Consider the following 22618-nt stretch of genomic DNA (forward strand, 5'->3'; position numbering starts at 1 on the left):
TACGCTCGGAGCATCCGCCAACACTACGATCAATGCAGCAAGATCTCATTGATGAAAACAGGTCATCAGATGATGATGACAGTCATGGTACTGCCTCCACGTACTGGGCTCACAGTAAAAAGACTGGAAGGAAGGGCCCGGCCGCAAGAAAGCAAGAGGCAAGTGGCCGGAGGAGAGGATCTTCAAAGAACCAGCGAGCCGCGAACAAGTCTAGCCAGGAAACCAATCATCGAGTCGGCAAGAACAAGGAACATACCTGCACGAACTGCAAGAAGAGAGGACATCATGAAAATGATTGTTGGTTCGCCCATAAGGATAAGCGACCCGACTGGGCAGTCCGTCTCGCCAAGGAACTCATGGAGCATGATCTTCAACGCGACAGCACCAAGAATCTCCATATCAAGGAATCAAATCACATGACAGTTGAGCGATCTTTTCTGATTCTTGAAGACAGCGTCTCAGACGAGCTACCTATGGACAATACAGAGACGTGTAAAGTCTCCCTTGATAACATCTCTTCAACCGCAGAATGGCTGTTCGACACAGGTTCATCAGTCCACATCTGCAACGACCAAAGCCTATTCACAGAACTGCAGCCTGCAACCCGAACGGTCCTCGTTACGGGCGGTGGGAAGGTGTACCCATTCGGTAAGGGGACAGTCAAAATTTGCTTCATAAACAAATGGGGTGAGCAGGTCACAATTAACCTCAAAGACACGCTGTTCATCCCTGAGTTTCCGGTAAATGTCATGTCAGGACTCAGGCTATACAAGAACGGCGGCTGGATAGACGGGAACGACATGTACGACCCAACAGGAGATGTCTTTGGTCTCCTCCGCATAGGAAGGGACGGTCTGTACGTGAACACTGAGGTCGGAAAGACTACTGTTTCAAACCAGGCCGTCTCGGAACTCCAGCCAGAACCATGCAATCATCACACTGCTTCATCAAACCAATGCCTGAATGTCGACCTTTGGCACCGAAGACTCGGCCATGTTAACGCATATCAGGTGTCACAGACTGCCAAAATGACCAGAGGAATGTACTGTGACGGCCACCACGACCATCAGCCTTTCAATTACTGCCTCGCCTGCGACATCGCAAAGGCCCTACGATGGACTCCGCGAAATAAACGGAAACGAGCCTCCAGGGCCGGGTTCATTCATGTTGACACCTTCAAAGTCAATCCACCGGGCATTAGAGGCGAACGATGGGGAATGATTGCCACAGATGACAGGCATAGAATGAGATGGGCCTACACGTTCACGAGGAAGGGGATGGCTTCGGAACTTCTAGGCCAGCTCATCTCCAAGATACGAACTCAGTATGGCATCCGAGTGTACGCAATCCAAATGGATGGCGGCTCTGAGCTCTATGGTGCGTCTCTCAAAAACCTCGAGTACACTCACGGCGTCAAGATCATCAAGACGACACCATATACTCCTGAATTTAACGGAGTTGCTGAGCGCTCTAACCGCATCATCTTTGACAAAGTCAGAGCAACCATGGAATCGGAAAGAATCCCGATAGAGCTCTGGCCATTGGTCCTGGAAGATATGGTGCGCAAGACAAACGTGACAGCCACCAGGGCAATTGATGGCCTCACTCCCATGGAAAGCTTTCTCAACGAGGCCTTCCCCGGACAAGACAACAAGCCGGATCTGTCCGGAGAACGAATCTGCGGCTCACAAGTCACGATACACATACCGCAGGAACGAAGATTGAGATCACACAAGTTTGGCCCAAGAGGAGAGGCTGGAATCTACCTATGCATGGAAGGTTCACAGATCTACACCTGCTGGGTGCCCTCTCGCAGGAAGGGACATCAGATCGTCCGTTCTGCAAATGTACAATTCTACGAAAAGGTTGGGGAGACAGAACTCCTGACCGAAACTGAGCATGATGTTGAGCCGGAAATCCGCAAGAACGGAGCTCCCATCTCAAGCCGGCCACAGTCCGTCACGGAGCAGACAAAGACTCCAAGGCCACAAAGGTCTGAAGTGAACAATCTTCAGCATGCTGAGGTGCATAATCCTCAGCATGGACAGACGACAACATCCATGACATCAGCTAAGCTGCCCGATCTCCGAAAAGAGGTGATCACTGAGCCCAAAACAATGACTGAAGCGCTTCAAGGTCCGCAAAGGGAGCATTGGCTCAGAGCAATACACAGTGAGCTGCGCAGTCTCCTCACGAAAGGAACTTGGCGCATGCTGGACCGCAACCAAGCTCACAATAGGCCACTTACCGTCAAATGGGTATTCAAGGTCAAGAAAAACGAGGACGGCAACCTCGACAAGTTCAAGGCGCGGCTGGTGGTCAGAGGCTTTGAACAACAGTTCGGCTTTGACTACAACCAGACCTTTGCCTCTGTTGCCAAAGCGGCGACTTGGAGAATCCTCCTCACCGTTGCTGCCTGTCTTGACTGGGAGATTGAGCAGATGGACGTGTCGACGGCGTTCCTGGAAGGGGACCTCGAGGAAGAAGTCTTCATCGAAATGCCGGAAGGGCTTGTAGAGTATTTCGACCAACACCCAGAAGACCGTCCGCCAGGATTCTCAACCGAGAAGATCTGCAAACTGATCAAATCCCTCTATGGACTCAAACAGGCGCCTCGGCAATGGCAAAAGAAGCTGAAGGAGGCCTTGGAATCCCTTGACTTTCGACAAGTAACGTCTGACACGGCCGTATATCACAATCCCACAACGGGAGTGATCATCATCACATATGTGGATGACTTCCTCATCATGGGCAGCAACAAGGAAGCAATCCAAGGGTACAAAGCCCGCCTGGGAGAGATCTTCACAATGACTGATCTCGGTCCCGCCAGCCATTTTCTTGGAGTAAGAATAACCCGAGACAGGAACTCAAGGCTGATCTACCTTTCCCAGGATGCATATTTTACCAGAATACTGAAGAAATTCGGCTTAGAGGATTGTCGACCGGTCAAGACCCCGATGGAGCGAAATTCACTCTCGACACTGCAACCAAGAGACAATGGCGACTCGGCTTCTCCAGAAGAACGAGAAGACTATAGCTCGAAAACCGGCTCGCTGATGTATGGAATGACCCAAACCAGACCCGATTTAGCTTTCCTACTCTCGGTACTCTCAAGATACATGTCGAATCCATCACCAACACATTCACGAATGATCAAAAGAGGTCTCCGCTATCTACAGCAGACAAGAGACCACGGCCTGGTGCTTGGGGGCGTCAAGAAAGATCCTGAATCCGCTTGGAGCATCACAGCTTGGGCCGACTCGGATTGGAAAGGCGACACTGTTACGGGAAGATCGACGTTTGGATGGCTTGTTCAACTTGAAGGATCTACAGTCTCATGGAGGGCCAAACGGCACGAAACAGTGGCACTATCGACTACCGAGGCTGAATATACAGCACTCTCCCAGTGTGCCAGAGAATTGGCCTGGACTAGGAACCTCTTCTCTGAACTGCTCCTTCCGCTACATATGCCTATCCCACTGAACGGCGACAACCAGGGTTCCCTAAAGCTATGCAGAAACCCTGAGCTTCACCAACGGACAAAGCACATTCCGTTAACCAAGCACCATATCCGAGAAGAAGTTGAAGCCGGGAATATTGATGTGCAATACGTCAGCACACATGAGCAGGTAGCAGACGGACTCACTAAACCATTGAACGCCGTCAGCCACGGTCACTTTCTAGAAGCAATTCGAGTCAGTGCATGTCCGATCGAGGAAGCAGGTCGTATTATTTGGAGTACTGAAGTCCACGATGACTCTGTGCCCTGAAGACAAGGTGGATGGGGGCGTGTTGGAAAATCCGGGAATCCCCTTCCCTTCAGGATTCAGACTGTTAGTCTGAAAGTCCTAGATTTAAAGTTCAAAGTCCTAGATACAATCATCTAGAGATATAAACCCGAGAATAACTCTCAGCTCAATAATGAACAACCAAGTTTCATAAAAATACATTTTCACCCAGCACTACTGCGCAATATAAACAACACGGAATGGAACCAAAACCGGCACCTGATTAGAGTAATAGTCAGTTGCGCTAAGAGTGCCAGAGAAAATACCCCCAGCAAGATGTAAGTGTAGAGACGTGGCAGGAGGTTCTTATGGGGTATGTGCCTCCAGACGAAATAGCCTAGGAAGTACGGAAGCACATGGTGAATAAGCAGCAGCAACTCATACGGCAGAAACCTCGAGAGTGGTGATATGGGAACTAGAAGTAGGAGGATAGCAGAAATGGACTGCTCGATCGTTAGGGGGGGTAAGGCCTAGCTAAGTGTAGACTACTGACCAAGATAGCGAATAGGTTGCTGGGCGTCGCAACAGGAAATGACTGTGTTCTGGAAAGTAAGGCGAATGTGTGGATGGTAGCTACTATCGCGACTGTGTAACCTGCAGCGGCATGAATTTGTTTCTGGGTTCGCAGTGAGAATCCTGCCACATCAGCAGCAAAGTGTAGACATGGGCCGGTGAATAGAAGGAGAAGATTTATCAAAGTAACATGCCCAGCCCGGACACCGACCTCAGCGATATCTGCAGCTTTGACCAAGACGCAACAAAGACTGGCAGTTACGTATAGAGCAATGGCAAATGACCAGCCTCGACTATGGAAACTTGCTCGGGAAAAAAAGCTTTTGTAGATGAAGTGTTTTGCCACCCAATTTCTCAGTCTCAGAGTGAATGGGTGAGCCCGCCTTGCCTCCCAAATGGAGCTGATTGGCCCAAAGAAAAGCTCAAACGCAACCTGAAGCAGAGATCGGACTATGATGAATAAGACCAAAGACCCTAGTACAATAGCATATACCAGCGGCGCCGCTGCAGAATGATCTTGTTGCATGCTGTGCTATAAATTGGAAGGGCGAACGGCACTGATCAAAGCTGTTGCAAGACAACATTCCTTTAAATAAAACCATGAGGGAGTACTATACCCTTTGAAGTGGAACAAGTATCGTGCGTAGTTACGGCCTATATAGTGCAAGTTTCGATGTTTCACATCAACCGAGTTGCATAATTTGCACATGATTGTCTTGTCTTTGCACATCGCCTGGAGGTTTTGCCGAGCCGCAAAACTTGTACTTCTGTCTCTCTTCTGCGAGATAAATTCGAAATAAAAGAAGCGAGGGGAAAAATAAAAGTGGGGGCTGGGGGCTATAAGGGGGAACGGGAGAAAGTGGAAGAACCAGAGGAGGTGTCAAGGATCGACCTCTGTTGCTTGCGGGATACAATGCTAAACATCTATAGCTTCCTCTCCTACAACAATTCTTGTCAATGAAGGGGGGTTTACACATCTCAAACACATGTTCCCTAGACACGGTGTACGCACTGGGATCTGGCGCATCTTTTGCTTCTTATAGTGTCCGCTCAACCGAGTAAAGAGAGTACTTCTATCTCACACTATCGAGCTATCTCCACTTCCTTGGACTCTCTATGTAGCACTGTTACTTCTAGGTACTTCTTTTATGTAAAAAGTTGCTTACATATACATAAGAGCGCCAAAATTTATATAGCTCATCTGCTGACTATGTAGATTTGTATTGCAAAGTGTCTCTACGCCGGATCTTCTAAAGAGAATATTATGGTAAAGCGAAAGGTAGAGGTGTTCAGCACTGTAGTACATAGTATCCTACATTGTTCAATCACCATAAAATCTCAAACAACTTTCAATACTTCCTATCTCCTTTGTTTAATGATCCTGCCGCTTTGTCTTTCGCCTTTTGCCGTTCTCTTGCCTCGTTGCGGCGATCTTGGAGTCTCAATCTTTCCTCCATTTAGGTCAACAAAAGCGGCAAATTGCGCCTCATCGAACGCATTATTTTCCTTTCCTCGAAAGACTTCCACTGGCAGCAGATGTGGCGGCAAATCGCAGGCTATGATTGCGTCGCATAACTCCCCTGCCTTCTTGAGAAGGTCTCCAAGTCTGTCTTCGTCGTCCATCAGACGGTCACATAACTTCTCCAGTCCAGCGCAATTCCATGCCTCACTTTTTGGAATGGCGCACAGGATACTGGATTCTGACACACATTTCCTGTTACACCAGTCCCGTATCCTTTCCCATTGTTTAGCTTCTCTACGTAGTGACTCCGAGTTAACCCCAACCATGTCATGTCCACTAGAGCTGTCCTCACTCGATCTGTCCCCATCCAAGCCTTCCTCTATAAACTTGCTGTACAGTTGCTGTTTACATCTTCGCAAGTGAAAGCACGGGTCGATTCTCTCCTGTGAAAGAATGTCTAAAAGCACCTCGTAGCTCTTTGTATTAGGCCCGAACGTCCTCACTGCTAGGGCTGCACTACTCAATATCGCCAAAATATTTTTCATATCAATATCGTCTTCCGTGGTAGCCATGTCTGGCAAAGGAGAGGACGAAGGACTGTTAACACTAGTACTTGAAGAAGTAGAGGTGTTGGAAAGAGGGCTTCGGCTAGCCCGGGATGGAGGCATGTTTGTGTTACGCGGCAGGCTTCTCCGCATGGCAGATGCAGATGCATACGCGTTGGGAGGCAGATTTTCACCAGTGAACCCCGCCACTTCGCGACAGTATTGAGCCAACTCTGAGTCACCTTCTTGTTCCGTATCATAATATTGTTCGATCTTATGGTATTGTTCTGAAACGCTCGCATCGTCCGGGTCAAGCCTTCTACAGGACAGCTCCACCAACAATCGTGTGCACCAGTTTGCCAAACTATTGCTCAGGGTCCCAAAATCTTCCAAATCTACTTGTGGTAGTCCTTGGGCAAGTAACCGAATGCCGAGTAATACATACGCTGCACTTCTGTCATGTTGTGTTTGGGTTGAGGATCTTTCTGATATATTCGCAGGTGCCGAGATTAGGCCACCTTCATACCAGTGCTTATTACCAGACCTAAGTACACTGAATGACCATCCATGCTCATGCTGGACTGGTATAATCCATGCTTTGCTTGGATCAAGAGTTGACACGAAAGCCTCATGTTCTCCCTTCCCGACTACTTTCGTTACTGTTACGCGTCTGGCAGATCCTCTTAAGAGGTCGAGATACATTTTAAAGCTGTCAGAATCGATCTCTCCCGCCTTGGCCAGCTCGCTCAGGGAGAAAGAGACTATGAGGCCATCGGGAGCCTGTACTGATGCAAACGTTTGCCGGTACCTTGTCCAAGATAGCTTTTCTGCTAATAAACTATTATGAATCTGTTTAGTATGCTCTAGAGATTTCCATGAAGGGTAGAGCTTCTTGGCCATGGTATATGCAGTATGAATCTCAGAAATCATACTTGCTGACAGTGGGCCTGCAATTAGGGAGTGAGAGCACTTGCTGTCCATTGTTATCGAAGCCAGAGGATAAATTGCAATAGGGAAAGTATACCGGCTTGTATTTATATCTTGCTAAAAAGTCTTAAGGACAGATCTGTGACCTTTTCTTTTTTGTTTAGTTTCTTTTTCTGCTTTTTTTTCTTAAAAAACTTCTTTTCTTACAAGGACAAGCCCGCCGTGTTTCTAACACGTACAATATTGTCAAGGATATAATATGTCATAACCTGCGGAAATGTCGCAGACTGTGCTGGGTCTGATAAGATCTTCTACTAGACTTTCACTCTTGCACGTTTCAGGTCCGTAAAGCATAAGAAAATTGACTAGTTTAGCCAGGTATTAATGTGAAACAAAAAGCAAAGGTTACAGTAGAAAGTGAAGTCCCAAAAATACTATACATATCATTCTGTCCAAAGTCTGCCCTTTCAAGGCTTCCCCATTTTTGGCGCGAGACCTCAAGCAATTCCTGCTTTCATGTGCTACTTCAACATCTGTTCAACAACAATCAACGAATCGTTGCCTCTTCCCGCTCCTGCGGCGTGAAACTCTTCCTTTCAGCTCTTACGAAAGCCTTCCACTGAAATGTCAACACACGCAGCCAAAAGGTCCCGACCTACACGTCGCCCAGGCCTCAAACAAGCCAGATGCAGCACCAAATCTAGTCCAACATGTTCAATTCCTATCGTGCGAGAAATGAGCCCATGTGGTTCAGCTGTCACAGAGGCATGGGCATGTGAAATGTCCCCTCCCGATCATTACGGAGATGACAAGACTTCGTGGGCACTATATTCGATGACTAAATGGCCTATAGGGCAGAGGTCCTGATCGGCAGAAACTAAAAAGAGACTCTTTCCGGCCACATGTTTTGTGTTTTCCTGCTGCCACCTGCGAAACGGCATGGTGTCAAAACGTGGGTTAGGCCTAACTGGGTCACTTACCTGACCTGGACCCGGTGCTCCCTTTCGTATAGAAGGAGCTTCGCCGGCCCCCTTTTAGCATAGAATCAAATCTCTCTTAACCCTCTATAATACGGCCCCTCTGCTGTGCGTGCCGCACATTGGCGGCTATAAGCAATTGGAGCCGTCATGGAAAGAATTTTGCAACGGGCAAAGCGACAAGCATGGCCCGACGTGATTGTTGCTATGTCCCGTACAGTCAATCTCGATGTATAAATAGGAAGGACACTTCAGAGGCTTCAGTTTATGTCTAGACAAGATTTTAGAGCCGAGGTTAATATATAAGTTAAGATAAAACGAAAAACAAGCAGAGACAAAACCAGGACGGTAGGCTGATAGGGTATAGTCTAAGAAATCCACACTGTAAGAATCTCCATACAACACATTTTTATTCAACACCCGCCTACATGAGAAAACAGCGACAAGCAGAAAAGGTCTCATTTCTCGCTAATTACAGGTATGCTATGATTGCCAAAGTAAGGCAACACACCTATCAAACCAGTGCTGGAGCAACACGTGCAAGCAGGGATGTTGAAGATTGCGCGCCAGAATGAAAAAAACCCCCAAGGGGCATAGCTTCAACGGAATAACAACGTGAATGCACGCAATTGTATCGATGGCCCGAATACGCTTAATACCTGACGGTACCTCAAAGCCTCACTAGAGACGCGAGCTTATGTCATGCTCAAGACAGAAAGCGCAAAAAGCTTAATACTTTACCTCGAACGAATATGATATTACAAAATAATCGTACCTTATCGTTCTTGCGACTAAAAACTATGCGGAGTGCTCATTTACCATCTGGCATGCTGTTTGTGCGCTCGGAGAGGCGCAGTGGTCGTATTACAGTTTACGCCGCTGCTCAAAGCCATGCTTCTACGGGTATGAAAGAATTCTTGCTCATCCTCGTCAAGAACGAACTCGCGAAAGTATCTAGTCGCTCTTGACTTGATTCGAGATAGCCGCCGCTTGTAGCCCTTCATCCAAGTCATCCCATCTTCGCTATCCGACCATTGGCTAGTAGCAGACTCTTTCGGGGGGAGTGAGAACCGCAACTTGGACTCCCGACCAGCTCTAGCTGATCCCTGATGGCCTGGGACTGGAGGACATGAGCCGGGGCGCGTGATGTACCCAGATGCCTGGCTCGCTTGGCTCGTAGAAGGCAACGGCTTCCACGCAAAAGAATGAGCTGAACCACTTTTTGAATGACTTGATGTGCGGGACTCCCCATGGAGGTGGCCCTCTGAACGGCCCATTTCATCCAATCTCTTCAACCATGGGTCTTCTGGTTTGTAGATGATGGAAGCGGAGGAAGCCATAGACTCAGATACTAGACTTCTATGACACAATGATGAAAGCTCGTTGGCGTCAGCCACTAGCTTTGGAGCTACGTGAGACCTAGGAGAGTATGGCAGGAGATGCTGAAAGTCTATACTATCTTCGTAGCATTGGTCATCCAGGCTTTGAGCATGTTGTCTCTCTGCAACGCCCCTGAATGAATCTATCACTTCATCGATTTTGCTCTTGAGCGAGGCATATGCAGAGCGCCGTTTTGGCGGCGCCCTTCTCATTGACCGAAAATCATCTGTTCGATCCGACATAGAAGAAGCTGAAAGAACTATGGGAGGTTTCTCAGAATAGTGAAATGGGTTCTTTGGAATACTACATAAGTAGTAGCTACCAATGGGTTTAAGCTATCCTAAGTCGGCAGAGGAGAGGATAACGCGAGTATTGTTATGGTCGTAAAACACTTGATAACGATTGATGAGGGACCAAGTGTGGCATCAGAGATACTTCGAGCGCCAAAAGACTACAGAGCCAATATGGGTGGGGTCATGAAATTATAATCCTGCGCGTTGGGATTCATATATCAGACTGAGTCGACTTTTATGATAAATTTCAGGCTAATTCTTCTCTCTCCTCGAACAACCTCCTCTCTTACTTGCGACTCTTCTTTGCCGCCACCGAATCATGTCAGCCCAGTATAACATCATGGACCATGATAAGCACGGTCCGATTACGGAACGATTCTGGGCCGATTTGCAGCATCAGCTGCAGATAGGTAGCCAGGTAGGGTTGGAAAATGAACAGCTCCGACCCCAGATAGGTTTCCTTGAGAATCGTAGGGACTATCTCGATGCTTATGAGGCAATGTACCGCCGAATGATCGAGAACCAAGACCAGATAATCAGATCGCTACGGCTCACGGTTGGGGGCGGCAGTGATTCAAACAACGCAGCTGACGAGATTGCCATAGACCCGGCACTGTCGGTGAACTTATTCAAATATGAGATCTCGAATTCAAATAGCCAAGCCAGCACTGTTTCGGAGAACGACACTTCGGCGCAATCACCCGAAAATGAAGGATTGCAAGGTAGTGACGTTTAATAATAGCCTTTGGGAAGCTCGTTTCAGAAAGGGGAGAATGAGAGAATGTTTCGCCTTGGGCATAAACATCATACCATATGTTGGTGGAATGCAGGTCGCCAACGGCAAGCCAAAAACAAAAGGCCAGACGTGAGTAGGACGGAAGAGCAATAAGGAAGAAAGGCCTAAGCGAAAAGTGTTTGGCTCGCTTCTTTTTAGAATATACTACTCAGTGCCGAAAGAGCTATTGTTCCGTACGAATTTGCAGACTTGTTAGGCATTATGTATCCAGGTTGTTGTGTGCATACAGTATCATCGAGGTTATTCCTAGGTCAAGGGCACGATCTCCACCCATCCGTAACTCGATGAAGCGGACCAAAAGAAGTACCTACAACCATATTAGTAGCAGTAGTAGGGCAAATAGTACTAATCGCATACTTGATTACACTAGCGCAAAGGCGCAGAGACAGCCAAAATCAGGATCGCAGTGACGGATTTGATATCATGGAGAGGTGCTTTTGGTTAGTCATCGCATGGATTTATGACGGGGCAAAGTTCACCAAAGTGGCAAGATTTAAGGGGTTCCAAAATACTGTAGACTGTGCCCATTACCTAACTTTAAACAAGGCGGTCAACTCTGATAGATAAGTATAGTAAGTAGAGAGTTCTGGTAATGGAGGAGAATTTTAGTTTAGTCTCCTCTCGATGTTAATAGTCTTACTATTTTTTTCAGGTAAGAAAAGCAATCAAAGATGAACTTTTAGAAACTGAACCCAAAAATGTACTTTACAAACCCATTAAACTCATTCATAATTAAACCACTGACGCCACAATTCTCTTTTCGGCCACTGGCCAAAAGTATGTCACTCCAAGGCTTTCTAGAAACATTGACTGCCGATGGATGAGCATCTATTTAAGAACAACGCCCCTGAAACCACTAGAAAGATGTTGTTCTCTACAGACCGCCAAGATGGAGGTAGATTCGGTTCAGCCCACGCATGAACAAGTAGTGCCTATCATCCCGACAAAGCTATGGGGTGAAGGTTCAGCGCAGAGCCTGTCCAGTGTCACTGCTGGCAAGGCAGAAGCTGTCTCTACTCTTGTTCCCATCTCTATCCCTCCAGCAGACCGAGCACACATCGAGGCCAAGCTCGATGAACAAGACATCGAAATAGATATCCTGAGTATGGAGATAGACCAACACAAGCAGACAATTGGAGAATACATCAAGCTACTGGAGGAGAGAGACAGTACTATCAGAACACAAAGCTTTGTCATCACTTCGCTTCATGATTCAGTCTACCGTTTGACCGAGGAAGTGACTCAACTGAGTGGAACGATTAGAACACAAAACTTTATCATCACATCGCTTCACCATTCAATACACCGCCTGACAGACGAAGTGACCCATCTGAGTGGAATGATTGAACAGACTCGGGATCAACAAGTCAACGTGGCGACCAGAGACTGGAATATGCAAGACGAGACCGCGAAGAAAAGAAAGCTTAGCGCATCTTAACCAGCAATAGTATCTCGGCTTGCGTTCTACAGAAGCACTTGAGTAGGTGGAAGATAGTGAGCATAGGTAGGGAGAGAATGGTTGAGATATGATATCGCTGATCGGGGGTGTTTTAGTCACCACAATATGTTGATCTGCCCAATATACGGTGTTGTACATAACTTAAGCTGGTGAATCCTTCCAAGCACCGTCTTGCGAAAGGAAATTGTCCTACTCAAGCTGGTTGTTATCGAATTGTGTACATACCGATTGCATTCCAGACATTGCCGGATATCGGGCTAGGAGATTGGTATGTGCTGAACGGAGCCGAATGATGGATATGAGAAATACGAGGCCACGTAGATAAAAGGGCACCTAAGGTCCTCATCCTCTACATTAAATACAACTCTATTATATTCTGATGCCAGAAACAAAAGATAGCCCGGAGGCTAAAGCAGCCGATGCTCCAGGACGGGGACATTCAGCACTGTATGTTACGATGTGGCAAGTGTACGAACTACTCACGAGAGCAAGACAGTGGAACTCGGGATCCAGTTCCATCAACTCTCTTCTTGCCTCTACAATATTTGATTCCGCAGGTGCAATACTCCAATCTATGATGACAGGGTTGAAGGACCAGCAGCGAAATATTTCAAGTGACGAACTGGCAAGTAAGATCAGTGAGTTCTTCTCGGGCCCTGGGAATGACGTTCATGGTAGTGGAAAGGTGTCACCACTTGCACTTGGTCTATTGACTCTGGCACTCGTATGGTGGATAAGCCTCGCTCAAATGGCTCGCCGCGTTATCCTGTAGGTGATAATTCAGAATCCTATGTAGCCCGGGTGTGTCGCCAAGATACCAAAAAGGCTCACCGGGCCAGTATCTCAAACTGTGATACTTTTACTGACATATAAAAGGTCTCTCGCGTTGTATTTTTTGGGGCGTATAGGCATCGCGAATTTCATCCTCTCGAAGCAGCAGGCGCGTCTTGTGGCTTTCCTGATCTTCTTTGTCGGGCCACAAATCCTGAACTGCATGATATTGGTTGTAGTCATTGCATATGCGATCAAACAAGGGCTCAAACCTGAAGCCCCTCAACCCCAATGAGTTATGTTAACTCTTGTAAAGTGGTGGAGGCAGGCAGGCAATAGTCACGAAAGGTTGTGTCACCAGTGGTCCTACCAATTGCAGTTTCTATGGATTTTGCCATTTGGGTTTGCTCAATTCTATCATCTCACCAATTCTCAGTCATTCTCGATTTGGGTTGACCTTTCTCAGAGGTCAAAAGAATATGAGAAAGCAGAAAAGAAGTGGGTGGCAGGGGGATTGAGGGAAACATTGGAGGGCAGACTAGAAGGCTGAAGCAATAGTCATGGTAAATCACTAAATCATGTTTATTTCTTGGCAGTGTGCGGTGGGGGACGCTGGCAGCATCTTCGGTTGCAAAGTTGCAACAACCATTGTGAATGATAAACAGCTCCCAACATCATGCTTCTATATGTACAAAGTGTTCAATACTATAATTCTATTCATTTATTTCTTCTTCTTCTTTATGATTTTTATTGTAGAACTGGAGTGCGTGTATAGGATCAGAGATCGACCCCTGCACTACTAACGCATGCATAAGACGAGCTGAGATTATCGCATCCTTGACAAATTCGTGCTGCCAGAACTTGTTTTTGCTGTGCAAACTCGGCAGCCTTCCGTAGCATCATAGGACCCCCGGCTCCCGATATAAATGGATGCTTCTATGCGTCAGACTGGCACTCAAATCTCCACGTATGGTACTTACGTCTATATCAGGAAGGATTTGTGAGCAAGCAAAACTATGCGCAGATTCTGGCAATCCTTGGCTACTTGCCGTCATTACGGCCATCATGTTTTGAATATACGGTAGGAGATACTGTCTGTTAGCTTCTCGAACTGCTTGTCCAACCTCGGGCTCAAGATTCCAGTCGAGAACTAGACCATGGCAATAGATAAGAGAAAATTCCACCTTATCCTTTAGGGCAACTCACCTATCTTGATAACGCCATCGAGTCCAATCTGGACGACCTCAATGGAGAACATCACTCCACTATTCATTAGATACTGTACGCCCAGGACGAACTTGTCATTTTAGAATGATAGAATCGTTTGTAGGGGACCATACTCTGCTCACCTGTTTCATGGCGCTGGCTATCTCTCTGGGCCACAAGGGTAGCAGATCGAACAGTTCCAGGGAGACGAAGGGATGAACGACGAAGAGCCGCTCACCCGTTTGATAGAAGGACAAAGGTTCAGCGATATTCGGATGCGTGACAGATGTGAGTTGTCTGATATTACGAATCCTTGTAGTTTGAAGTTCTTTAATTGTCACAATTTGGCGGATACCATTGTCTCGATGCTGGGCAATCCAGGCTTTGCCGCTCGTCTTTGTTGGAATAGATGGGAAGTAGTCCAGTTTGGGATCACGATTTTCATAGTATAGAGCTGGGGTTGCCCTTCCAATTGGCTGCCGTTCGCGACGAAAAGGCGTTTTGCGCCGTAGTCCTGGGCCTACCATTGCCGCCTTTAAATTGGGGCGACCTATAAGAGAGGGTCCGGGGCTGGTTGTGAGTAGCAATCTCTAGTCGAGCAGTGTGCGCTGTTATACATTCTTTATTACATGCAATATGGGCTCTTCGATCTACCAAAATACCAGTCAGGCTTCTGAAGACCCTTTTGGATTGGAAGACCTTGCAGGTTCACTGTCCAGATATGCGTTTCACAATGGAAACAGTAATGCGGAAGATGTTGCGTACAAGATTAATCTAGTGGATCAAGAGCTTGCAGTGCTTCGTACAGAGTGGGATTCAATCTTTGAGACTCTAAAGCAGTCGGCGAAGACTGCCCAACAGCTGGAGGATATTTGCATCGACGCCGACAGTAGTATTGCTATGGAAAAGAACAAGTGGCTTGCCAACTGTACTGCGTTTTGATGTTCCGTAGCTTTAAGGTACCAATGAGGCAATTTTCGTTTCTGGCCCAGTCTACATAAGCAGGTCCGTGACACTCGAAGTATACGATGGGAAATTGATTTGAAGTCTTAAAAAAAACCGGCTTCCGATATTTACGAAAGCGAGTTTGGTCCGAAATGGAAATGTATTCTACACTGGAGAGATACGTAACAGCAACAGAGAGTTATAGGAGTTTACGTAGGCAGAGAAATAGGTATAACTGAGTCGGCTTCCAGAACATCAGCAAATGTTTGAATGGCAAGAGCGGGTTGCTCCTAGTATTGACAGCTGTTTCTCTCGAGGACTCCTTGATGCTCGGTCTAGGTCTGGTCACACTGCTTTCTTTGACCCATAACGGAAGAGAAAGATCCATCACCCACCATGACGGAGCACAGAGCGACTGGGAGGAGCAACAAGCTCCGCGAAGATAGAATTCGCACCCGTGCTCGCTGCCGAGCAGTACTTGCAGATCACATACGTAAACAGCCTCCCTCGTTTACCTACCACTAACTAATGCTTTTGCAGGCGACCGTACGAGAATCTCCATAGAGCCAAAGCAGGTCCGGCTCATCAATACGGAGAAGGAAGGCTACAAATGGCGTATTTGTGTCGCTGAAATGAAGCCGCTCTTCTGCAAGGGCTTGAGCAATACTGGCGTCAGGGACCAGCGCCGATTGATAGAGCAGGTTGGTCGCGGCTTCGAGGCCATCCCAGCGACTCAAAATTATATCACCTTCCAGGCCCATGCCAACACAGCGCTAAGTCCCGAGACAAAGAATTCAGAATCTTATATAATTGATCCTGCGCTTTTAGATTCTGCCTCTAGCTCTAGCTCTACTACAGATGAGGATGAGATTCGAGCGTTGAAATTGGAACTTCAAAATACCAACTTGCAGCATGAATCTATGCTTCAGCAACTACAGGAGTGTACGGGCCAGCTTCAGTTGGCTATTCAAATGAAGGAGTACTATGAGTTTTGTCTCCTGAGGGTGTTTGCGTCACTGAATGATATGGGGCACATGCTTGATGGAATCAGAGGGGAGAGTGCGAGGGTACTTACTAGTCATGGCGAGGCGAGTCAGATACAAGATTCACCTACGACCTTAGAATCGTAGAATTCTATCATATCACTTGGCATTCGTGTTGCTGGAATACAATTCACGAGTCCTCGGTTGTTACAGAGTATAAATAGACCTAGTGGCCATACATAACCAGTCCGACACAAACTATCCCGATATTTAGTTCTCCATGTATGGATATAGAAGCTCATGTTCTTCAGTCTATCTGCGCTATCTAGCGGAGAGGTAGAGGAGCAGAAATTGAGTATATGATGCTCATCATACACGTATAGGCTACCTTATTGAGCAGTTGAAGATTCGTGCTCTTCTACGTTCAGGTTTGGTACAGGATGGTGCAAATCCAACGTCAGTAGTTTACTATTGTAGTGTTATTGACAGTGCCCCAAAACGGACTAAATATGGCGCATGCCCAGTGTGCCAATGACGCTAGCACGATCCCTGCCCTTCACACTCACTAACAGCATTTGAATGAGCAACAGTGATCACAAAGGAATTTAGACACCGTATAGGGCCGGATAAGAAGATTAGGACAACTTAGGGTGTGCCTTATAAGAAGCAAGTAATTGTAAGTCGGTCTCGATACGGATCTCCACATCTCGGACGCCGAAGCTTCGAGGTGCTATTATGACTGAGACGTGGCGGGAGTTGATTTCGGCTTTATCTGTGCACATGGCATGCGCCACGCTTAGTCCGTTTTGGGGTATTTCCATTAAAACTACAATAATAGACTACTGACGCTGGACCCGCACCATCCTGTATACCAGGGAGAGCTGAAAGAAGTTTCCGTCCTCCTTTGTTTGCGATCGATGTATTCTGGAGTGTAAATCCCGCCAGCTCAAAATGTAGTATTCCTTTCCGGAGCTGGTCTTTGTAGTCTTCCTGCAACGGCGAAACGCGGGCTCTGTTTTCAATCACCCCTATACTAATAACCAGCATTTACAGTATGTCAAACCATATTGGCAAGCACTAGGATCTCAGCGCCACAGTCCACTAGACTAACAGAAAGAGCGTTTACTTAGAAACTGATGTTTTGATGTAGTTTCTACCCACTCATATAGCTGGTCCCTCACGCTTGAGTAACAACTTTGTTGTCGAGCATTGTGCTCATATCCTTTCTACAATACCACAGAACAGCTCCAAGAATTCCACAAGACATTTAATATCAGCAATAGAAATTGGTACTAGCCTAATCATGCAGTAGTGCCTGCAGGATTCAGATGGCAAGTAACAATGCTGTTACAAGAAGAACATGCTCACGAATCCAATCAATGCACACGCAAGGAGGATGCTATTTGGAGCACTTTGGCTACTGAGGGAAGGAGTAGGCGTGGCAGAAGGCGTGGTAATCGGCGTCGTCGGGCTTTTGTCCCATTCTAATAAACTTCCGACAGAGGTAGGAACCGTCATGGGTGTTGTATCCCATACCATCTCGGAAGTAAGACTACTGATGAATTGAGAATTATGCGGCGCCTTGTTTGGCTCCAAAATCGCAGTCGGGAGTAGTGGGACCGGGGTGCTGGGGTCTGGGGCCGTATGGGGCTGCAGAATGTCGGGGTCATAATAGCAAGGGTAGTGGGCAACGGACTACAGGCGAATATGTCAGCAAGCTCCAAGACACCACCTGACTCAATATGGTATACGAACAGGGACTTCCCGCGACTCAGGAGCCGAGGTCGGAGACTTATCTTCTTCGGTCACGGTCATTTTCGGTTCTCACATAAGGGCGGACACTGAAAGTTCACAATCGGGGTTGCCCTATGCTTTATATCTATGGTACCACTTTCGAACTAGCTTATTATGTCTGCTCGACATTACGAGCCTTTTCCCGGCCCATATAGGACATTTGCGATATAGGTTACTGCCATGTAATTAACAAAAGCCAGTCTGGGAAGGACCAGCTTCTGGACATCGTCTCCCTTTCTTTCTTTCTTTCTTTCTTTCTTTCTTTCTCTTTAGACCCTGGTCAGCGTCAGTCATTGGATTGCAGCACATACATAAAACAAGAATGATCTTGACCTCCTCTTCAAAGGGGGTATTTGGTACATGTATACGGCTGATGTGCCGTTTCACTTATAGGACTGTAGGCTGTATGCACGCGAGCTGCGAGGAAGGGACTCAGCTAACCTCATCTACGCCGGCTGTGTGATCCATATATATTCTCGTTTCTCTAGGAAGGGTTCAGTGGTCCGTATTAATACTATATATAACATGACTGGGTCATGGGCGAAAGAGCTGAAATGAGTCCCACATGAAGAAGGAATGGCAACCGATTGGAAGCTTACGCTTAAGTCGTCCTTCCAGCTTCACCAGAACCTTATGGTGATAAGTGGACCGTCCACAAGCACTCGGCCGAGGGGTGTCAACCATAAACGTACTGAGAATATGGGATTATCTTCACCTCTTATGTAAAAGGCGGAAAGTGGCGGGACCTGGGGCTTCCTTGCCCAACTTCGAAACACAGAAAAGTATGCAAGATTTGCACGGTTCTGGAGTGACACAATCAATTACACCCTTTATATCTCCTGACGGAACATAGTTTATTCCTCGCATCTTCACCATACGTGGCTATATCGTATCATCCAGTTGGCAAGGCCATCGTGTGAGCCAAGGCGTTTTTTAATGGTATATATACAAAGTAGAGTCTTATTCACTTGTCGTACAACGCATTCCAGGTTCAGTATCCAAAGTTTCATCTTGTATTGCTGTTCTCGCCCGCAAAAATACTAACGTGAATAGAATCAGGAGGAAGACGGAACCCAAAATGTCCTACAACGTGCAAATGAAGACTAACATAGTTCTAATGATGTCTCCGACGCTTTCTTACTTTCTCCTTCTTGATCTGTTGACGTTGCTTTCTGGGTGTGGTCTAGGAGGTGATCACGCGCGTTGCGGCAGTTGTTGCGAAATTGCTTCATCCACCAAACGACCCGCCGCGCTGACGATGGGGCTCTTCAGTCAATGGCTACTATGATTGGTCCAACCAAAAGCTTTGGTGTACAAACTTAGCTTGATTAGGAACGTTAAAATTTACAACCTTGTTGCACTTGCAGCCGGCAGAATGAGCATCCATCCCATCAAGGCGTCAACTAATTATGGAAGAAGGGCGCGTTACACCGATTTCTTTTATACTATGCACTTTCTATTGAACTCCGTTCGGAGAACGTTGGGGCAGTAAAAGTCTTTGGTCTGGTGCCACAAAGAGACAAAAAATATAGCCGTCCTTATGTTTAAAATCGAGAAGTAATAATTCTCGAGCTTTGATTCTTCGCATACCGCTTGTGTAGTCGATTTGCGCTCATGGCGTCAGTGCCATCGGATGAGGTTGTTGATATCCTGCAGGGTAGCCCCGTCGACCAGCTTAACATCTGCGGGCTGGAACTTCTGGTGGACGAATAGAGGATAACGCCTAGCATTCTATGTTTGTACATACTTTCCAATGGCGCCAGTCCAATATTTTAAAAGCGAGTGTAGCGCCCTCGGTTCGTGTTCATGTGTTCTCAACGAGTCACTCCTGATTCGCCCCACGGGCTGAACAAGATAATAGATGCGAATTGGTAAGGAATAATAGTAATCTAAAATTGGAAATTCTGTTTCTTTTTCTCTTTTTCTTCTTTTCTGTTTAAACCGTGAGTATCTGCAGTCCAGGTTTGATTCTAAATTTTTACCTTCAATACCTCACCCTCAAGCGCTTCGAGCTGGGCGATTCTAGCGTTTCTCTGTTATTTCGCTTTTTATGTTCTGGTGTACCAAAGGTTGCATCTAGCTTTTGCCTTCTGACAAGCCACTGAATACTGAACGGTTGGTATGGGAGGAGGTTAAGAGCCCTCGTATTTTGGTAGAGCTCGTCGGTGGGCTTCTTGGCGAGGGGGAATCGTTCGTCGATGCGATGGAGGGTCTTGCTGCCCAGGGAGTCGACCTTTTGGACTCACGGCGAGAGGAACTGGTGGACCTTAGAGAAGTAGGGATTGACCGGAGCTGCGAAGGTCTATTCATGAATGAACAGTATTCTACCGATGGTGATCTAAGCCTGCACAAAATTTGTCCTACGCATTCATAGCGGCCATTGCGGAAGAAGGTAGGATGCGATTCATCAAGTTGAAAATAGAACAATGCTGAACTAAAGCTACAAGCAAGGCTCGGAAGTATTGGGGAACCTTTCGCTATTTCCTTAGCCTTTTGATGCACGGGGTCTATCTGTGTGACGTCGTCGAGTAGAGGATTCTCTTGTTCGGAGTCATCATCAAGCCTATATAGGTTACATTTACTGTCACTTCTTCGATGTCCGACAAGAGTATCCCACGATGTTCTCGAGCTTACGCGATGCCACAAAGCCCTGCCCACACGGAAAGGGAATGTTTCGTATACGATGCTGAGATACTTTCTCAGCGGGGCAGATGAACCCGTCCCTAGCGATAACAAGATACTGGGCTCAGCCCCGTCTGGAGTCAGGGCGACAGCCTCTCGCAAAGCGATGGAGGCTGGGTTATTGAACGCTAGACCACCATCCTGATAGATCCCGTGTCCACTGACTCGTTTCCCGTCGAAATAGCTACGGTGCATTAGTCTTGGACCGAGTTTGGAGATAGTATGAGAATGGAGCTTTCGATGCAAAATTACTCACTAAGGGGCAGAAGTTGCGGCTCGTAACCTATTTACTTAGGGATCAGTATTGGGCTATAGTTAAGTGGGGAAGGTTGCAATGAAAACTTACACTTCCCACCACTTCACTGCTTGTTGCCCACATCCGGAAGGCAGATGTGAGTAGTCTGCGATGATGTATCAGAGTTTTCCAACACAATCCCATACTGCTTTGCACCGCAAACGTACCTAGTATCTCGGGTCGGCACCCCGCCTGGTTGTAGTTCGTAGCAATGAACCCAGCACCGTCGCGGGCTCGAGTCAAAGTAACCCCAACGTGTGATCCGATATGGGAGGCGAAAGAACAGTCTGTAATTCCCCTGTGAAGTCCATATGTGTCCATTAAAAGGCTTTCGAGGCCATTGGCCGAGTATTTACTATCCGTCAGTAAAGTGAAGAAGAAGAGAGTCAAGCGCGTAAAAGTTGAGAGCAGCGGAACCTTGGACATGAAGCGTAGTATACAGCTTCGGGGGGGGAAAGCTTTGTTTGCAAACATTTTGAGATAGTCTAGACATTCATCCACTGTCCAGCCCAGGATATCCAAGCTCATGACGATTAGCCCACCTTTTCCCTATGTCAGCCTGGCTTCTATGATAATAAGGAGGAGATAATTACCAGAACTGGTCCCGAATTTCACATCAAAATGTCTTTGAATGGCAAAGTTGGGGATGCCGACTTCATCTTCCAGCGCTTTCAAAAACCCCAACGGTGCGGCTCCTCGTATTCCGCCACCATCGATGCTCAACACTCTCAGTCGACTTGTATCTGGCACCAGCCTGATAGTCAGGTCATGTGTGGGGGCTGTGCACACGGGGCAAGCCTTGACCTCAACGAGCCAAGGGTCGGTAATGGATGTTGATGAGAATATCCGCACACAAACCTGACAGATCATATGCCCACACGGGAGGGTATACTGCGGCCGTCGCCTTATACAGCTGAAGCATGTATCCTCAGACTTGAACTGGCTTAGTATATCCTTTCGTTTAGCTAATTGCTGCTCATGCCAGTCGCGTGATGATCCCGCCGCTTGAATCTCTACAAATTGGGACGAGAAGCTGCAGCCCATCCAGCTCACGGCTTTCGCCAGCTCTACAGAGCCGATAGGACTCGTTTCGAGTCCCTCGATGGCTTTATGGCAAGAATCTTTGTAAAGTACTCTGAATACTTGTCGCGGATCAAACACTACATTGAGTTAGATGGGGAAGAAAGGTCGATGGATCGTAAAAGAGATGGAATCAACTTCATCTCTCAACTTACGGTGCATTCCTGGCGGAAAGTGGTCCAGTATGAAACTAGAGGCGATCAGAGGAACAGCATGATTTCTGAACTCTCTCGGAGTTTTAAACTCTTTCATAAAGTTAATAAGGTGCCAGGATAAGCCATCAGCCACCGGATTAATCAGACGGGATGCTTGAATGAAGTCATATGGCTCCATCAAGGGCCTGTTCGCTGTGCTTATGCTATTATCTAAGAAGAAGGTGATATGATGAACGGAGAAGAGATGGTTGGTTTTCCATCTGTACTGCCTGCTGAGTTCCAGTGCTCTCGAAATCTCACTACCGAGCACACGCCACCGCCGGTTTAGTTGGTCGTGTCTTCGTCGCCCTCGGCCAGAGGTTTTCGGTACCCCCAAAATCGTGATGCTGGAGAAGCTACGCTCTATCATTGTTTTGTCATGGCATTGCAAGTAATCTCTGAGCTTTTTCTGATCCTGCTTCAGCATTTCTTGGCTCGACATCAAGACAATTCTGGGCCTTGTGGCACTAGCGTTAGCACAGCCCTTGTTCACCCAGGCCCCTATTCTGCAAAGGCACTCTGCCATGC

General features: G+C 47.1%; 10 protein-coding genes across 10 annotated transcripts; 5 read left to right on the plus strand and 5 right to left on the minus strand.

The window, feature by feature from the left end:
- Positions 1 to 5481: 5481 nt before the first annotated feature.
- On the minus strand, positions 5482 to 7297 carry FOXG_20924 (uncharacterized protein). The gene has a single exon (XM_018401250.1). It carries the CDS (start codon positions 7287 to 7289, stop codon positions 5661 to 5663), a length of 1629 nt encoding a protein of 542 aa, XP_018251835.1. The 5' UTR covers positions 7290 to 7297; the 3' UTR covers positions 5482 to 5660.
- A 1730-nt stretch (positions 7298 to 9027) lies between these two features.
- Positions 9028 to 9834, minus strand: FOXG_12479 (uncharacterized protein; the record flags this gene model as incomplete). The annotated part of the gene is made up of 1 exon (XM_018392273.1): positions 9028 to 9834. One exon carries the CDS (start codon positions 9832 to 9834, stop codon positions 9028 to 9030), a length of 807 nt encoding a protein of 268 aa, XP_018251836.1.
- A 226-nt stretch (positions 9835 to 10060) lies between these two features.
- FOXG_20925 (uncharacterized protein) lies at positions 10061 to 11070 on the plus strand. Its single transcript, XM_018401251.1, has one exon. The coding sequence runs from the start codon at positions 10205 to 10207 to the stop codon at positions 10619 to 10621; it is 417 nt and encodes a 138-aa protein (XP_018251837.1). The 5' UTR covers positions 10061 to 10204; the 3' UTR covers positions 10622 to 11070.
- A 488-nt stretch (positions 11071 to 11558) lies between these two features.
- FOXG_12480 (uncharacterized protein) lies at positions 11559 to 13617 on the plus strand. The gene is made up of 3 exons (XM_018392274.1): positions 11559 to 12765; positions 12819 to 12908; positions 13017 to 13617. Exon 1 carries the CDS (start codon positions 11571 to 11573, stop codon positions 12117 to 12119), a length of 549 nt encoding a protein of 182 aa, XP_018251838.1. The 5' UTR covers positions 11559 to 11570; the 3' UTR covers positions 12120 to 12765; positions 12819 to 12908; positions 13017 to 13617.
- FOXG_20926 (uncharacterized protein) lies at positions 13579 to 14644 on the minus strand (the record flags this gene model as incomplete). The annotated part of the gene is made up of 4 exons (XM_018401252.1): positions 13579 to 13844; positions 13892 to 14061; positions 14118 to 14208; positions 14261 to 14644. 4 exons carry the CDS (start codon positions 14642 to 14644, stop codon positions 13689 to 13691), a joined length of 801 nt encoding a protein of 266 aa, XP_018251839.1. The 3' UTR covers positions 13579 to 13688.
- A 109-nt stretch (positions 14645 to 14753) lies between these two features.
- FOXG_12481 (uncharacterized protein) lies at positions 14754 to 15059 on the plus strand (the record flags this gene model as incomplete). The annotated part of the gene is made up of 1 exon (XM_018392275.1): positions 14754 to 15059. One exon carries the CDS (start codon positions 14754 to 14756, stop codon positions 15057 to 15059), a length of 306 nt encoding a protein of 101 aa, XP_018251840.1.
- Positions 15060 to 15458: 399 nt separating this feature from the next.
- FOXG_12482 (uncharacterized protein) lies at positions 15459 to 16192 on the plus strand (the record flags this gene model as incomplete). Its single annotated transcript, XM_018392276.1, has 2 exons — positions 15459 to 15555; positions 15603 to 16192. 2 exons carry the CDS (start codon positions 15459 to 15461, stop codon positions 16190 to 16192), a joined length of 687 nt encoding a protein of 228 aa, XP_018251841.1.
- Positions 16193 to 16522: 330 nt separating this feature from the next.
- On the minus strand, positions 16523 to 18078 carry FOXG_12483 (uncharacterized protein). The gene is made up of 2 exons (XM_018392277.1): positions 17801 to 18078; positions 16523 to 17740 (listed from the first exon to the last, which is right to left on the minus strand). The coding sequence occupies exons 1-2, from the start codon at positions 17858 to 17860 to the stop codon at positions 17393 to 17395; spliced, it is 408 nt and encodes a 135-aa protein (XP_018251842.1). The 5' UTR covers positions 17861 to 18078; the 3' UTR covers positions 16523 to 17392.
- Positions 18079 to 19453: 1375 nt separating this feature from the next.
- On the plus strand, positions 19454 to 19552 carry FOXG_20927 (uncharacterized protein; the record flags this gene model as incomplete). The annotated part of the gene is made up of 1 exon (XM_018401253.1): positions 19454 to 19552. The coding sequence occupies one exon, from the start codon at positions 19454 to 19456 to the stop codon at positions 19550 to 19552; it is 99 nt and encodes a 32-aa protein (XP_018251843.1).
- A 271-nt stretch (positions 19553 to 19823) lies between these two features.
- Positions 19824 to 22396, minus strand: FOXG_12484 (uncharacterized protein; the record flags this gene model as incomplete). The annotated part of the gene is made up of 8 exons (XM_018392278.1): positions 22052 to 22396; positions 21410 to 21976; positions 20984 to 21301; positions 20868 to 20922; positions 20778 to 20804; positions 20204 to 20705; positions 20086 to 20141; positions 19824 to 20055 (listed from the first exon to the last, which is right to left on the minus strand). The coding sequence occupies exons 1-8, from the start codon at positions 22227 to 22229 to the stop codon at positions 19824 to 19826; spliced, it is 1935 nt and encodes a 644-aa protein (XP_018251844.1). The 5' UTR covers positions 22230 to 22396.
- Between the last annotated feature and the right edge of the window lie 222 nt (positions 22397 to 22618).

The sequence above is a fragment of the Fusarium oxysporum genome, chromosome 3 (assembly GCF_000149955.1).
Source record: "Fusarium oxysporum f. sp. lycopersici 4287 chromosome 3, whole genome shotgun sequence".
NCBI classification, from domain to species: Eukaryota; Fungi; Ascomycota; class Sordariomycetes; order Hypocreales; family Nectriaceae; genus Fusarium; species Fusarium oxysporum.